The 15138-nt window shown below is 45.5% G+C and overlaps 1 protein-coding gene across 24 annotated transcripts in view; it reads right to left on the bottom strand.

Annotated features, from left to right (window-relative positions):
* The window catches only part of PAX2 (paired box 2), a 154000-nt gene that overhangs the window by 68380 nt on the left and 70482 nt on the right, over nucleotides 1-15138 (bottom strand). For 20 of the 24 annotated variants that reach the window (XM_053387947.1, XM_053387963.1, XM_053387939.1 and 17 more), the window contains one exon: nucleotides 13091-13210. The exons of the other annotated variants lie outside the window; for them this stretch is intronic. In XM_053387947.1, coding sequence (XP_053243922.1) covers nucleotides 13091-13210 — 120 coding nt within the window. The remainder of the gene's footprint in view (nucleotides 1-13090; nucleotides 13211-15138) is intronic. 24 annotated transcript variants of the gene reach the window in all.

The raw sequence follows: 15138 nt of genomic DNA, 5'->3' as shown, positions 1-15138 counted from the left end.
CGGAATTGTAAATTCAAATGTCATCTCACATGGTGATACTGCGCCTGGGCTTCTGAGGAAGAAATGATAAACGCCGCCCCCTCTCCCATCCCCCCCTCCCCAACATACACACACAGACACACATTTGGCTCCTCTCCTCAAGAGAGAATCATGTAGGGCAAAACATGCTACTTTTAATTTGCAGTAACAGCACAACAGAGAATGCCGTGGTGGCTGTTTCCCGGCCCTCCTCCTCCTCCTCCTCCTCCCTCACATAACCTGGATGGCTCCCCAATTGTGTCTCCCCTCAGGCCCATTTCAAACATGTCTGAGAGCACAAAATTGTTTCTGCTCTCCCCTTTCCCCTTCCTTCCTTCCTTCTCCTCCACCTCTGCCAACAGCATCATTGGGGAGTGAGGAAGAGGGTCCCCTTTCTAAAGGGTACCGTGCTCCCTTCTCCTTCAGTAGTCAGGTGAATTAATGACCCTGAATTTAAAGTGAGCGCTGATATTCCGGCCTTCTTTGCCTGCCTTGCAGAAAGGGGAGGAAGGCTTCATTGTTCCTGAGCAGGAGGCGGCCAGTGGTGAGGGAGATTCATGGATGGAGATTGAATATGCAATTTTCTTTCACCTTGCCAAGAGCTGCCCCTGGGCTGTGCCTGGCCTAAATTCCCCCCCTCCTTCTATTTTCCCCATCTCTGGCCCTCCTACCTCCCTTTCATTCTTTCCAGAAAATTACCTTCAAAATTGATTTCCACTTTTACAAACAAATATAATGGGAACATGAAAGGGGGGAAAAGGCAAGTCCGTGCTATGATGAATTAAGGCTGTCAGAGGCTCCTCAAGTCATCTCTGCTTTGTTTTACAGGCCAATCGGGATTTTCTTTTGTCAGTGGTAGGTTCTGACAACCACGTCCTGTCCCCACAACTTAACTCAGCATCTTAGCACTGGGAGGGGCTCCCTAGAAATTATCTAGTCTGCCCTCTGCCCAGAGGCAGGTGACCCTGTCACCAAGGCTATAGCCCTGGCAAATACTGCTGCATTCAACAGGACTTACTCCCAGGTAAGCGGGGCTAGCATGGCAGCCTTCGTTATAAATGACTTGGCTCAAAAGAAAGGTCTTGATAGCTCATTCAAATGGGGAAATGTTTTATATTGGAGTATAGAACTTGCGGGGAGGTGCATCACAAAAAGAAAAAGATAAGAAAGACCATTTGTGGGTGATCAGTAGACTAACATATGGCGGTTGGTGCTGTGCTCTAAAACACTGACCCTCTTGGGCTTGCTGATCAGAAGGTCGGCGGTTCAAATCTCCGCAACGGAGTGAGCTCCCATTGCTCTGTCCCAGCTCCTGCCAACTTAGCAGTTCAAAACCATGCCAGTGCAAGGAGATAAGTAGGTACCACTGTGGCGGGAAGGTAAATGGCGTTTCCATCATGGTGCTCCATTGCGCCAGAAGCAGTTCAGCCATGTTGACCACATGACCCAAAAAGCTGTCTGTGGACAAACGCCAGCTCCCTTGGCCTGAAAGCGAGATAAGCGCCGCAACACCATAGTCACCTTTGACTGGACTTAACCGTCCAGGGGTCCTTAACCTTTCACCTTTACCTAATAGATGGTAGGTCTATAAAGAGTTGTCATTCCCAGGTTGCAAACAGCAGAAAGAAACAGAAGGAAGGAGGCACTCCTTCAAATATTCAGGGCCCAACCCGTTAAAAGCTTTAAAGGAAAGCACTGTCAGTCAAGAGGTTAGTAGGACATATATTGCAGATGGATGACTGTGAGAAGCAGCCAGTGTTTTTCCTGCTCCCATACAACTCTCTGAATTTGAATTCAGAGGGAGCTTGAGAACTGTGCCTTCCGCTTGTGACAAAACAATTCTGATGACTCATTTGTCCTGACCTGGGATCAGGTGCCACACGCAAACGTGGAACTTTGGCGTCACAGAATTGGCCTGTGCATCTTCTGAGTCATCCTTCTTTCTCTCCTCCCTCCTCCTCCTCCTTCAGATCGCTTGGAGAAGTTCGTGGTGGGGCATTGACTGACAGGCATCTCTCATTCCTACATCCTAATCTACTTGCTGGAGTGAGAACTTGACCTCTGGGAGCAAAGCTGGGAATAAACTGCCTCTTCAAAGCACAGCTTCATCGGGAGGCTGAAGGAAGCTGTTAAACACAGCAGTCTGCCCTAACTTTTTTGTCACGGTAGAGATTAGCGCAGCCTAGCTATCTGCGGCAGCAGAAGACAGGCAGCAGTAAGGAGGGCGCAGCTGCGTAACTAGAAGGTCACACGGGGTGCCACAACCACATCACAAAACTGCTCTTGTGGAAAAGGCCAGGGGTCAGTGCTTTGCTGCAAGGCCACAGTCCTCCTGCTGATGGCAAAATGTACTGGGTTTCCTCAGTACACAAACTTCTGCTGCTCCTCATCAAGAATACATGTTCAGCTGTGCCAGGAAAGCCCAGAGTTTGGGTGTTCCCAAACCCCTCAGAGCTTAGGGCCGCTGCTCCTTGCCTCTTTCAACAACGCAGGCGATGCTCTCGGCCCCACCATTAGGCAGACTGAGACAACCACCTTAGGCAGCAGATGCTGGGGGTAGGGGCAGCACCAGCTCCCAGTTCTCCCTCCTAAGCCCCCAAACCATTTCTTTTTATTGTCACATCGCCTGTTCTGCCCCACCACAAACCCCAGTTTGGCCTACTGTCTCAGGTACAATGGAGGGTGCTACCCTATTTAACTGCCTCTCCTGTCAGCTAGGGACGCAGGTGGTGCTGTGGGTTAAACCACAGAGCCTAGGACGTGCCAATCAGAAGGTCAGCGGTTCGAATCCTCGTGACGGGGTGAGCTCCCGTTGCTCGGTCCCTGCTCCTGCCAACCTAGCAGTTTGAAAGCACGTTAAAGTGCAAGTAGATAAATAGGTACCGCTCCAGCGGGAAGGTAAACGGAGTTTCCGTGCACTGCTCTGGTTCACCAGAAGTGGCTTAGTCATGCTGGCCACATGACCCGGAAGCTGTCTGCAGACAAACGCCAGCTCCCTTGGCCAATAAAGTGAGATGAGCGCTGCAACCCCAGAGTTGGCCATGACTGGACCTAATGGTCAGGGGTCCCTTTACCTTTACCTGTCAGCTAAGTAGAAGTGTTTGGATTTGATATCCCGCTTTATCACTACCCGAAGGAGTCTCAAAGCGGCTAACATTCTCCTTTCCCTTCCTCCCCCACAACAAACACTCTGTGAGGTGAGTGGGGCTGAGAGACTTCAGAGAAGTGTGAGTGGCCCAAGGTCACCCAGCAGCTGCATGTGGAGGAGCGGGGAATCGAACCTGGTTCACCAGATTATGAGTCCACCGCTCTTAACCACTACACCACACTGGTGTAGTAGGCACCATCTTCTCCTTTCCTTTGTATAGCAAAATGTTTTGGACCAGCCCTCACCTCCTCTGTCTTTTTGTCAGACCAGAGAATTGCTACTGTGGGCGAGAGTGTGGCTGCCTTGGCCGAAAATTTAACGCACTCCCCCCAAGAATCCTGGGGTCTGCAGTTTACCCCTCACAGAGCTACAGTTCCCAGCACCCTTAGCAAACTACATTCCCCGGGATCCTATGAAGGGGATAAATGTGCTTTAAAGGTATCACATGTACACAGCCTGTATCTAGCCCAGCCAAGCAATTCCTTTGCCCTCCCTTAGGGCTATAAACAGCTTCTGCCTTCTTCAGATTTCTCCTCTAACTCCTCCCCATTTTTCTTGAGTTTCAGGGCTTCAGGAGCCAGCAGTTACATAAGAGCATATGGGAAATAATGCACTCTTTAGGGATTCATAGGTAAAGGTAAAGGGACCCCTGACCATTAGGTCCAGTCGCGGACGACTCTGGGGTTGCGGCACTCATCTCACTTTATTGGCCAAGGGAGCCGGTGTACAGCTTCCAGGTCATGTGGCCAGCATGACTAAGCCACTTCTGGCAAACCAGAGCAGCACACGGAAACGCCATTTACCTTCCCGCCAGAGCAGTACCTATTTATCTACTTGCACTTTGACGTGCTTTTGAACTGCTAGGTTGGCAGGAGCAGGGACTGAGCAACGGGAACTCACCCTGTCGCGGGGATTTGAACCGCCGACCTTCTGATCGGCAAGTCCTAGGCTCTGTGGTTTAGACCATAGTGCCACCCGCATCCCTTAGGGATTCATACTAGACTGCAATAATAATAATAATAATTTGTACCCCATCCATCTGACGGGGTTGCCCCAGCCACTCTGGGCGGCTTCCAGCAAATACTTAAAAATAATCAAACAACAAACATTAAAAACCTCCCTATACATGGTTGCCTTCAGATGTCTTCTAAAGGTTCATGCTAGTCACTTTGCCAGAGTTAGATTCAAGGGCGTTCATTTAAGCGTCGAGCAGTTGTATTGTCCCATGTTGTCCATTTGGATCACTTCTTGAGAATATTTCTAGTCTCCTTTTTGGTCCTTAGGAACAAGGTGAAGGGGCTGCCATCAAAGGAGTTGCCACCCTAGTTTCGATAACTTTTATTCCAGTTCACCTGGGAGTCAGACTTCTTCCGCCCTTCCTTCTCTGCATCTCTTAACTCTTACTTCAACGGCTTTGCAAGCAGGCCAAAGTACTCATGCTTGGCGCTTGCAAATAAATAGACAGCTACCTCTTTTACGGATCCTTTTTAGGTCGTGTGCATGGAAGCTATAACTAACACAGTCGGCTCAAATGTCTAAAAGCCAAAGCACATTTGCATAATATGCGATCTGTGGTCTATATTCTAATGACAGGGAACTCTTCATTTTTCAGCTTGTCATAAACCTGGACACTAGAAATGCCATCCGGACACAATGCAGCCCATGTCACCCCCAGCAGCAACACAGACAGGAAGCACGGAATAAAGAAAACCAAATTCCTTTCTGCCTTAGGTGAATAACAAAAACAAAGCAACCTGGATTGAAATATCCACATGGCATGAAAAAGGCTAGTTTTGGTTATGCCATCAAAGCATATCATCCACCCACCAATGCAAGCAAACTGCCTGAAAAAATCAACATCAGGTGGCATAGGTATAACCCTGTGACAGCACTGCAGGGCATGAGACAATATACATAAAAAAAGAACATAAGATTAGACCTGCTGGATCAGACTAAAGGCCCGTCCAAGTCCATCATCCTCTTTTCACAGTGGCCAAACATGTGTGTGAGGAGCCCACAAGAAAGACCAAAGGACCACAGCATTCTGCCCACAAAATCCGCAGAATGTCTAGCTCAGAATCAAAACCAGGAGCCAGTAGCAATCAAACAATATGCTCTGATACATGGGCCCTTGTCAGCACTCTGGCGGAAGCATTCTGCATCGGCTGCAATTTCCAAGCAGTTTATTATTATTATTATTATTATTATTAATACCCCGCCCATCTGGCTGGGTTTCCCCAGCCACTCTGGGCGGCTCCCAACAGAATATTAAAAGCACGATAACATTAAAAATTTCCCTAAACAGGGCTGCCTTGAGATGTCTTCTAAAAGTCAGATAGTTGTTTATTTCCTTGACATCTGATGGGAGGGCGTTCCACAGGGCAGGTGCCACCACTGAGAAGGCCCTCTGCCTGGTTCCCTGTAACCTCACTTCTCACAATGAGGGAACCACCAGAAGACCCTCAGAGCTGGACCTCAGTTTCCGGGCTGGACGATGGGGGTGGAGATGCTCCTTCAGGTATACTGGGCCAAGGCCGTTTAGGGCTTTAAAGGTCAGCACCAACACTTTGAACTGTGCTTGGAAACGTACTGGGAGATCTAGTAGAGTATGCTACAATAGTCTAATCCAGGGCTCACCCACCCCTCCCTTTGTACTGCATTTCGGGACACAGGTCTGCATATCTTCCACTGTTTCTCTGATGAAAATATAGGGATGTCCTATTCAACAATTTAATAATAATAATAATAATAATAATAATAATAATAATAATAATTCACACCCATCTGACTGGGTTGCCTCAGCCACTCTGGGTAGCTTCCAGTGTATATTAAAAAAAACAAAACTGGATATTTTTTTAAAAAACTTCTCTATACTGGGCTGCCTTCAGATGTCTTCTAAAGGCTGTATAGTTACCGTATTTTTTGCACCATAACACTCACTTTTTTCCTCCTAGAAAGTAAGGGGAAATGTCTGCGCGTGTTATGGAGCGAATGCCTGCGGGTGGCGGGGGGGATCTGCTGCAGTTGTGAGCAGAGGATCCATGGTTCCCCTTCCTTCCCTCCTCCGTGGTTACAAAGCATGGATCCACATGGATCCTCAGGTTTTTTTGCATTGGGCTACTCCAAACTCACTGTCAGATCACATGTCTGTGGCCACAGCATGAATCACAAAAATCATATATCCACTATTTCGTTTAGAATATTTTTTTTCTTGTTTTCCTCCTCTAAAAACTACATGCGTGTTATGGTCTGGTGCATGTTATAGAGCGAAAAATACGGTACTTATCTCCTTGGTTCAGGGGTCACAAAACTCCATACCCTTCAACATTTCTTCAGTGAAAATAGGGACATCCTATTCCATACCCTCCAACATTTATCTGATGAAAATAGGGACATCCTAAGGAAAAGCGGGACATTCTGGGATCAAATCAGAAACTGGGATGGCTTCTGTAAATTCCAGACTGTCCTTGGAAAATAGGGACACTTGTAGGGCCTGGGGTGTGTTGCTAGAGACATCCCTTCAGGTTTGTTGTTTTATAAAGCAAGGAACAAACCGGATAACTGAGGTGAGCAAGATAACAAAAGTGTTTGGAAAGCATGCTATGATGAAAGGCTGAAGACTGTCTGCTAAAAGATTAGGGTGGAAATAATGGTTTTCAAAAAAAGAAAAACCACCCTTACCAAGGGTCCCTTTTGCTAAGAAAAAGAGCAGATGATTATCAGAGCTGTACCCTATGATTAAGTCACACTAGTTGTTCCTCCCATAACTCCATACCCTCCAACATTTCTCCGATGGAAATAGGGACGTCCTAAGGAAAAGCGAGACATTCCAGGATGAAATCAGAAACCGAGACGGCTTCTGTAAATCTGGGAGTTTCCCTGCAAAATAGGGACACTTGGACAGTCTGGGCTTTCCAGCTTTGAGTGTTTGTCTTTCCCCAGGGAAAATCATGTTTTACCACTGAATTGGAACAAATGGTTTTCTGTGGTTTACTCCCAGTCTGTGCAAACATTTGAAGGTTGTGTTCTTCCCAAGTACAGTGGTACCTCGGGTTACATACGCTTCAGGTTACATACGCTTCAGGTTACACACTCTGCTAACCCAGAAATAGTGCTTCAGGTTAAGAACTTTGCTTCAGGATAAGAACAGAAATCGGGCTCCGGTGGTGCGGCAGCAGCAGGAGGCCCCATTAGCTAAAGTGGTGCTTCAGGTTGAGAACAGTTTCAGGTTAAGAACGGACCTCCGGAACGAATTAAGTACTTAACCTGAGGTACCACTGTACTGTTCACTGGAAATATACTTTACTTTATACTTTATTGTCACTTGTACAACCAGCCAGGGTGTGAATCACCCCTGAGAATTTTCCCCACTCTCCTGAGGCAACGTTCTTCCGCGATGTCATCCAGCGGATTCACGGACAGCCCATAATATCTTGTGCTGTATTCACCACCCTCTGTAGGCACTTCCTATCAGTTGATGTCAAACCAGCTTACCACACCGTGATGCAGTATGAAAGGACACTTTCTATTGTGGACCGGTAGAAGGAGATCACCAAATGTTGATGGACATCATTCTTTCGCTTACCAAAGGTAGCAGAACCTTCACCCGCTTTCGGCAGGGGTCTCGCTTCCCTCAGGAACTTGACACAGCGCGTTCCCCCGCTTAATCCTTTCCCCACTGAATTGCTCAACTTAATCAAGAGTAAGCTTTGCAAACATTTCTTTTCCCCTTCGCTTTGTCTCAATTACATTTGGCTCGGGGCCAGAAATGGAGGGAATGCTCAAACCACTTATTTCTTGATTTGGGAAGGCAGCAATTATGACATTTGAGATACCAGGCCACTCTAGCATCACGCCTCTCTGAGTTTTAAGTGGGCTTCCGCAAGCTGATGTCTCTGCCGCTCCTGTGTGGGACCCTAATCTAGAGATCTCTTCAATCTATAAATTACAGCCTCTCTTGTTCCTACAGTTACATAGACACAGGCAAGCAAGCACTCTGTCTCAACATATTTTGGCCTACCCTAAAATGGACAATAAGTGTAATTCCCTATTCCTTATTGGGTCGTTGCAGCAAAAACAATTACGAGCGTTGCAGCATCCTCAAGATTGATATATTTACTTGGGGCATCAGTTCTTGTGGGTTGGAGCTGACCTGGACAGATGTGATTGCCTAAATTCAAGGCCAGATCAAAGTAGTTGTGAGTCCTGGTGCTATTCTTAAAATTGGGGGTCCCTTTCCCTAAATAGTAAAGGTAAAGGGACCCCTGACCATTAGGTCCAGTCGTGGCCGACTCTGGAGTTGCGGTGCTCATCTCGCTTTATTGGCCGACGTACAGCTTCCGGGTCATGTGGCCAGCATGACTAAGCCGCTTCTGGCGAACCAGAGCAGCGCACGGAAACGCCGTTTACCTTCCTGCTGGAGCGGTACCTATTTATCTACTTGCACTTTGACGTGCTTTCGAACTGCTAGGTTGGCAGGAGCAGGGACCGAACAACGGGAGCTCACCCCATCGCGGGGATTCGAACCGCCGACCTTCTGATTGGCAAGGCCTAGGCTCTGTGGTTTAACCCACCGTGCCACCCGCGTCCCTAGTTTCCCTAAATAGGAATGCATAAAATAAGGTGACTTGCGTTATCTTAAAACTACAAAAAAACTGTGGACTTCTGTTTCACAAACAACAAAATATTATGCAGACCTTGGTAAACAAAAAGAAAATACTTTGACCATGTGCATTTTCTCATTTTAACTCTTATTCTTTTTGCTCACTTTGGGCCATGCACCAACTCTGAGCCTAGCCTACCCCGCATGGCTGTTGCAAAGAAAGAGGCATGAAATGACTGCAAGTGAAGACTTGTACCAGAGGCATCCAGTTGGGGCGCCTTTAACCAGAGCGATGCATCTCTGCAGTATAAACAGCCATGCCCCTCCGCCCCCTACAGATTAAAACAGCCCTAAAGCTTCAACCAATCTTAATCTGGCCCGGTTACTGCATGTTTTACATGCATAAGTCCCATTCTGCTGAGCTTACTTCCAGGCCTGTAGTCACTGGGGTTGTGGAAAGCCAAGTGATCCACTTTCATTCTTAAAATGAAAGTTGTTACTCCCCACTTGTGGAATGCTCTCTCCAGGAAGGCTTGCCTGGTTCCTTCATTACATATCTTTAGGTGCCCGGTAAAAACATTCTCCTCCTCCCAGGCCTTTGGCTAATTAAACAATCCATGACCTATTAAAGGGGGGGTGCAATTGTTTTTGTTTGTTATTATGGTATGTATTTTTGTGTTTTTATATTGTAAACTGCCTTGTAATCTTCGGATGAATGGTGCTGTGGAAATGTAACAAATAAAAAAATGATAAAACAGTGGGATTTTTTTAAATAAAAAAATTGCAGGTAAAATAGTAAGGAAAAGCATACAGGCTGAATTCATAAAAGCACCGTATGAGGCTAAGTTTAGGATAAGCACAGTAACAACCTTGTGAGCCTATAAGGGGCGTTTTTTGTCTTTTTTTCACACGGGTGTATCTTAACAATTGTTTTTCTTTTCACGTCTTATTTTACCTTGGGCACTTATGATTTTATACTGGGTACAATTTTTTTTTTTTAATTTTTTAATCAATACAGGTCGTACTTTCCCTAATTTTCCCAGCAAAATCTCTGTCCTGCCCAAACTGCAAAGCCAGTGAGAAAACTAATAGGATGTTGTAATATATTGTTTATTTTATTCATAATAATTTAATTGTGTTTAAGCTTATCAGATTATTTTATATCTGTCTATATTTAAGTATGCTCATTTTGCACCAATATGTACCTGGAAGTAAGACCCATTAAAAACAAAGAGATTTACTTCTGAGTAGACATGTACATCATTGTACTGTACATTGACTGTACCATGAATTCTTCAGTTCCCACAGAGCAGGAGATATGCCTAAATCTCTTTGCAATTTTTTTGTATTTTCCATTTGCCATTAGGGTGTGTTCTTTAACACCTACCCAGCCTAACACCTATTAAAAAGGTAAAGGGACCCCTGACCATCAGGTCCAGTCGTGGCCGACTCTGGGGTTGCGGCGCTCATCTCCCTTTATTGGCCAAGGGAGCCGGCGTATAGCTTCCGGGTCATGTGGCCAGCATGACTAAGCCGCTTCTGGTGAACCAGAGCAGCGCACGGAAACACTGTTTACGTTCCTGCTGGAGTGGTACCTATTTATCTACTTGCACTTTGACATGCTTTCAAACTGCTAGGTTGGCAGGAGCAGGGACCGAGCAACAGGAGCTTACCCCGTCATGGGGATTCGAACTGCCGACCTTCTGATCAGCAAGTCCTAGGCTCTGTGGTTTAACTCACAGTGCTACCCACGTCCCTATTAGGCTGTAGCATTTGCAGAGAATAACTTCTAGAGAGAACCTGAGCTTAGATTATCCCCCCACAGGAAAGATGTATTGCAGTTGCTAGAAAGTAAGGAAGGGCAAACAGTGGAGGTTCCAAGGACTAGAAAATGAGGTAGAAGCAGGAACAAAAAATGCGTTAAAGGAGAGGGGTAAATATGGGCTCTTTAGGACCCCAGGGTTTTAGCCTGGCATCTAAGCACAACTCTGACTACACTCATAGGCTAAAAATACTGAAAAGTAGAAGCAGCGAGAGGCAGGCTCGTTTCACAGAAATCGCTTAGATGATTGCCTGCACATTTTGTGTTACAACTTTCTTTCCAGGAGGGCTAGAAACTTCCAAAAGAAAAGAAAAGAAAACTCAGCATCTTGCTGGCAGGCAGTGTGGAGAGTTGGTGTGATGTAGTGGGAGACTAGGGTTCAAATCCCCCCTCGGCCAAGAAACTACTGTATTTTTTGCTCTATAAGACTCACTTTTTCCCTGCTAAAAAGTAAGGGGAAATGTGTGTGCGTCTTATGAAGCGAATGCAGGCTGCGCAGCTATCCCAGAAGCCAGAACAGCAAGAGGGATTGCTGATTTCACTGCGCAGCGATCCCTCTTGCTGTTCTGGCTTCTGAGATTCAGAATATTTTTTTTCTTGTTTTTCTCCTCCAAAAACTAGGTGTGTCTTGTGGTCTGGTGCATCTTATAGAGCGAAAAATATGGCCCAGTTGCTGCCTCTCGGCCTAACCTACTTCACAGGGTTGCTTCCTTGGAGAAAAAGGTGGGATATAAACACAATAAGTAAATAAAATAAAAGCATATGTCACCATAAATATTTTACAATCCTCTAAATGTCTCAATGAGTTTGATGTGGTTTGAGGTAAATAAACATTGAATTGTAGCCTGGCAGCATAAGCCTCTCCAGAGTGGCTGGGGCAACCCAGCCAGATGGACAGGGTATAAATATTATTATTATTATTAGTAGTAGTAGTAGTAGTATTACTTAGAAGTAAGTCCCATTAAGCCCAATGAAGTTTACTTTCAGGTGTTTTCTCTGACCTGGAAACAAGTTCCATTGAATTCTATGGGACTTAGTAGACATACAGTTGTGCTATTAATCTCTTAGGAGTCCATGCAGCCCTTCAAAATTGATTAGAACAACAACAACACAACAGTGTTCATTTATATTGTGCTTTTTGAACGTTCAAAGCACATTGTACGCTCATTCATTTATCTTTACAACCACCACGTAATTCCAGTGTTTTTGTTCTGCAGAAGGGGAACCAGCGACTGCTGAGCATTGATCACAAATCACACCCTCAGCCTCACCACCAGCTCCTATGGTAAGAATCCTGACACCAGCAATTCCTTTGCCCACATCCATTTTTTCTTCTCAGTTTTTTTTCCCAGTTAAAAATTTTATCTGGACGGTATCATTTCACACATGAATATCAAGCTTAAGCCAAGAGTTTTCACTGTGTTTATAAGCACAGAGTTCTCTCCATATCATTGATGCACATGAGTGCGCATATCAGTTCATGCCAACAAACACTGAGCATATACCAGCTGGAAACAAACGGAGACCATCTACATTTTCAGGAAGCGTTATTGGCACCTGGCAACATGGACTGGCATGTGAGGATCAGCGTTTGATGGAACAGTATAGGCAAAAGTCACCATTGCCTACTGAAAGGCTATGAATTAGTTGTGGTGCTGCGCATAAAAACATATCCTTCCGGAAAGAAAGGAAATTATATCTCTACCTCTTTCTGAATGCTTTCCAAAAATCACATTCGTCAGTGTGCTAAGCCTAAAGGGACCCCGACCATTAGGTCCAGTCGCAGACGACTTAAGGGCAGAGACATCAGAGAAGCTAATCTGTAGAAGATCACATAGATCAAATACTTTGCACAACTTAATTCTTTCATTTTGGGCTTGCAAACCATGAGCTAAAGAGATTGGCAAAAAGAGGAGTATATTCCCCCCCCCCCGTTTTTCAATTCTGAATGCATGTTTTATTTGTAGGGTGCCAAAACCCAACAGCTGTTTCTCTCTCTCCTTAAAAATAATTCTCACATTCCTAAACCTTCTCTTACCTGGCCCTGAAAGCCAGGCTTTGTTTCTTGTCTTAAATATTGTTAGGGGGTTGGGTATACAAAGTGGATCTTTCCAGAATCCCCCTTTTGCTGCCTTTGATTAGAAATTCAGGATAAGCCACCTTGGTGTGAGTCCAAGGCTCAATCTAGAAACCGGGAAGGGAGTTTGTGCCTTGGCTCCGGGAACGAAATCGGCTGGCTTTGCCTCCTAACGAGAATTCAGCTGGTCATGAAAGACTTTCTGGGCCAGTCGAGTTGTTGTGGTGATGCTGTTGGTGGGGAACCATCCCTAATCTAAGACTAATCCAATATGCAAAGCACCTGCGAATCCTGGTCCAAAACTGGAGCTTAGGGGGTGGTAAGAGGGAGGTCAAAGAGAATGGGAATGAGAGGGGCAGAGCAAAGGGGGGAGAAAGAAAAAGGAAATAAATGAAGGGAGGATGAACCCCTCCCTCCCCCTACCTTCGTCACGTTTCCTCTTCTCTCCATTCGACCGAGGAATCCCCAGAATCCCATTAATGGAGTAGGAGCCCACCGGATCATTGGAGGCACTGGAGACGGGAGGGGAGGCTGTACTGGGAACTGGACAAAATGAAAAGGCCCATGAGGAAAGCAGAAGGTAGAAAGCTACAGGAGCACACCCTAGCCTCTCCAGAGGTGGCCCTGCTCACCCCGCTAAGGGAGACCCTCCCCTTCGCAAAAAATGCCTTTCAGTAGTCAACATAGCTCGTAAATCCTTTGCAAAACACTTATTTCTGTCACACAACCTATCTCAGTATGTTCAAGGCTGGCTAGAATTCTCCTGGTAAGCTGAAAACCCCAGCTCTGCAATCGAATTTGCCTACAGTGGTACCGCAGGTTACAGACGCTTCAGGTTACAGACTCCGCTAACCCAGAAATACTACCTCGGGTTAAGAACTTTGCTTCAGGATGAGAACAGAAATCGTGCAGTGGCAGCAGGAGGCCCCATTAGCTAAAGTGGTGCTTCAGGTTAAGATCAGTTTCAGGTTAAGAACAGACCTCCGGAACGAATTAAGTACTTAACCCGAGGTACCATTGTATGTCTACTTTGGTTTGTGTTTTACAAGACTCCGTTGTGCGTAGGATTTATTTACTTATTTTCAGAATGGAAATGTGTATAATGCATTTTTAATAATAATAAAAAAATCAAAGCACTGTACAATATATATATCTCCTATAAAAGCCAAAATCATAGATCACTGTCTAACTGTAAAAATAATATATTTTTCCCTCTCTCTCTTTAATTGTCTGCAGAAGCCTGGCAGATTAGAAAAGTTTTCAGGAAATGTATAAAAATTGAAGATGCTTCCTGAATCTTTGTTGGAAGAGCATTCCACATGACTAGGCATGGCGGGTTGGCAGGTGAAAGAGAGAGAATGAATATTTGGATCCGATAGGGAAGATTAGAATTTTGCAACATGAGGGGGACAGTAACTTTTAAAGGAGTTAAATCTGCAGCTGCAGCTCACACAAGAGAAGATATTATTTACAACCAGTGCTTGAGTTACAGAAGGTACACTTGAGGGTTGGGCAGCCCTCTTAACTTTTGTGATGGTGCCTTTGGCAACCGTTTCTAACAGGTATATATGATTTAGTTAAATTTAGGGACTTGGGAACTTGGTTTGTGGATTTCGCTAAAGGACTCTCCAGCTTCCTGACACCCCTCCCCATAATTAAAGCACTATTTATGACCCATTGTCACCCTGCTAGCCTTCTAAAGTGTGTCCTCACTTATACTGTTGGATACTAGAACTGTCGCAAACTAGATGCCAGTCTCATGGTCAATAGAGGGCGGGGACTGTCCAAGCCATTAATGAGCATCGTCCTGCATTTGAGGGGATGTCTGAGCTAGAGAACAGTCTTCCTGCATTTGAAGACATCTTCCATTTGCAGGCCTCTCCATTCTGGGTACCATTTAATGATGGAGAACTATTAGAAGGGAGAGCAGGGTAGCACGAAAGTTGCCCATTGGCAGTTAGTGCCTGGAGAGCAGAGGAAGCAGGCACCCAGATCACCTGGTCCCAATCTTCCTCACTATTTAAATTATAGCAATCCTTCCAAATTTGCATCAATTAGCATGTGCAAATGTTGTGCAAAGTGCCTGTGCTGCCACAAGCTCACCTTTCCCGTCCTCAGAGCAGCTTTGCAACTCTTTTAAATCAGATTTCACGTTACAAAAATAAGGCATATTCATGCTTAGGGAAGTTTGAGTTTACTGCAGGGCAATTGTTGGCCCAACCTGTCATGTCGAAGTTAAAATAATTTTTGAATGACAGTTAAAGAAAGAAACTCTTCTAAGTTCACCAGTTGTATTTCTTAGCCACTGAAATATCTTACCCAAGTCCTCCTGCTTGCTATATTTTTTAGCAGTAAATGAACACCATACTTTTGAACATAGTTTTCTGTGACCGCGAGAGCTGTGAAGTTGCTTGTTTATAACACACACATGCCAGTGGCATGCGGTCAGTGGACTATGGGGACTAGGTTAA

Source organism: Podarcis raffonei, chromosome 5, assembly GCF_027172205.1.
Source record: "Podarcis raffonei isolate rPodRaf1 chromosome 5, rPodRaf1.pri, whole genome shotgun sequence".
Classification (NCBI taxonomy): domain Eukaryota; kingdom Metazoa; phylum Chordata; class Lepidosauria; order Squamata; family Lacertidae; genus Podarcis; species Podarcis raffonei.
This window is presented reverse-complemented; position numbering and strand designations above follow the sequence as displayed.